Below are 1406 nucleotides of genomic sequence, written 5' to 3' on the forward strand. Positions count from 1 at the left end.
GAGCCCACCGCATCAGCTCTTCTGCAAAATGCTCCCCAGCTCTGGGGCTGCTGAGCAGACAGCACTCAAAGCCCATGTTCCCTGACAAAGTGTTGCACAGACACTCACTGGCAGAGAAACATTTATTGGTGCCCTTATGCAGGGTAAAGATCCCAGAAGGAATGCAGTCTCTTGAAAAGAGCTGTCCAGGTGGTAACGCAATCTCTGTCGCAAGCCTCCTTGCAGCGAGCGGCCTCTTTGGCCACCTTGCTCTCGCTCTTTGGGTCTCTCTCTCTCTCCAGCCAGCTCGTGCTGCTGGTAACACCGACCTCTGCCTACTCCATGCTCACGAACGTGTCCGAGTTGTCTTGCTGCACCGCTAAGATCAGCTCAATGGAGAGGGATCCCTCGGAGGTGTTGGTCAGCTTGAGCTTGCAGAAGTGCGTGGAGGGCAGCACCGTTATCTTGCATGTGGCAGCCTGAGGCACAGCCATGCAGGCTGCTGTCATCAGCTCCTGGAGCCAGAAGGCGGTTTTCTGCCTGTCGAGGTACGAGCCAGTGCAGAGGGTTTGTAGGAGGCTGGCTTCCTGACTGCTCATCAGCTCGTCCTCAGAGTGGTGGAGGAAGCAGAGCATGTCCCCCAGCCACCGCTCTCTTGTGCACAGGCACTCCAGTTCCACACGCAGGCGGGAGTTCCTCACCAGCATCTCCTCTTGGGTGCCCAGCTCGAGGTGGAAGGAGTGCCCGGGGGGTGGCTTCAGGGGCACAAGCAGGCAATAGACAAGGTCTTCTTCACCATCACCCCAGCCTTCTAGGAAGCTGCCCACCCCGACAGCTGGCTGCAGCCGTGGCATGAAGTCATTGCCAGAGAGGATTCGGCAGACCCCGAGAAGTTCGTTCACCAGCTCTTCCACCACCTTGCATGTCTTTTGCCTGTTCGGCAGTGGCCACAATGTGTACTCGTCCAGAAACCTCTCCGTATGTAATGGGTCTTCCCACTCTTCCTCCTCCTCCTCCTCCTCCTCCTCCTCCTCTTCAAGGCTTCTGGAGCTGCCACGCTTGCTGCTGCTTCCTGGCTCATGGCTCCTTTTCCAGAGCTGCCAGCAGAGGCAAAATAGCAGGACCAGGCCTCCAGCAAAGGCCCAGAACTGCCACTGCTGCAAGGCAGCGAAGAGCAGGGCTCCCCTGGCCACCCAGTTGGGCTTCTGCGGGCTCTGCTTCATCTCTTCAAGCAGCCGAGCCATCTCCTGGGTCAGCTGCTCCACACGCTGCTGCATGCACCGGCACATAGCCGCATCCAGCTCATCTCTGGCCTCCGGTTGCGCCTGGAGGATGCCCAGGACAATCAAGGCAAACACTATCACCAGAGCCATGGCCTGCAGGAGGGGGGAAAGAAGGGGGCTCAGTGGCGCTGGGCGGGGAGAGCG

General features: G+C 59.0%; 1 protein-coding gene across 1 annotated transcript; it reads right to left on the bottom strand.

Annotated features, from left to right (window-relative positions):
* Nucleotides 1-314: 314 nt before the first annotated feature.
* Nucleotides 315-1352, bottom strand: LOC104079590 (inositol 1,4,5-trisphosphate receptor-interacting protein-like 1). Its single transcript, XM_009581674.1, has one exon. It carries the CDS (start codon nt 1350-1352, stop codon nt 315-317), a length of 1038 nt encoding a protein of 345 aa, XP_009579969.1.
* Between the last annotated feature and the right edge of the window lie 54 nt (nt 1353-1406).

This window comes from Fulmarus glacialis, unplaced genomic scaffold (genome assembly GCF_000690835.1).
Source record: "Fulmarus glacialis isolate BGI_N327 unplaced genomic scaffold, ASM69083v1 Scaffold30547, whole genome shotgun sequence".
NCBI lineage: Eukaryota > Metazoa > Chordata > Aves > Procellariiformes > Procellariidae > Fulmarus > Fulmarus glacialis.

Coding starts and splice junctions, on each gene's coding strand:
- LOC104079590 (XM_009581674.1), bottom strand. CDS start 1,352: ATGGCTCTGGTGATAGTGTTTGCCTTGATTGTCCTGGGCATCCTCCAG.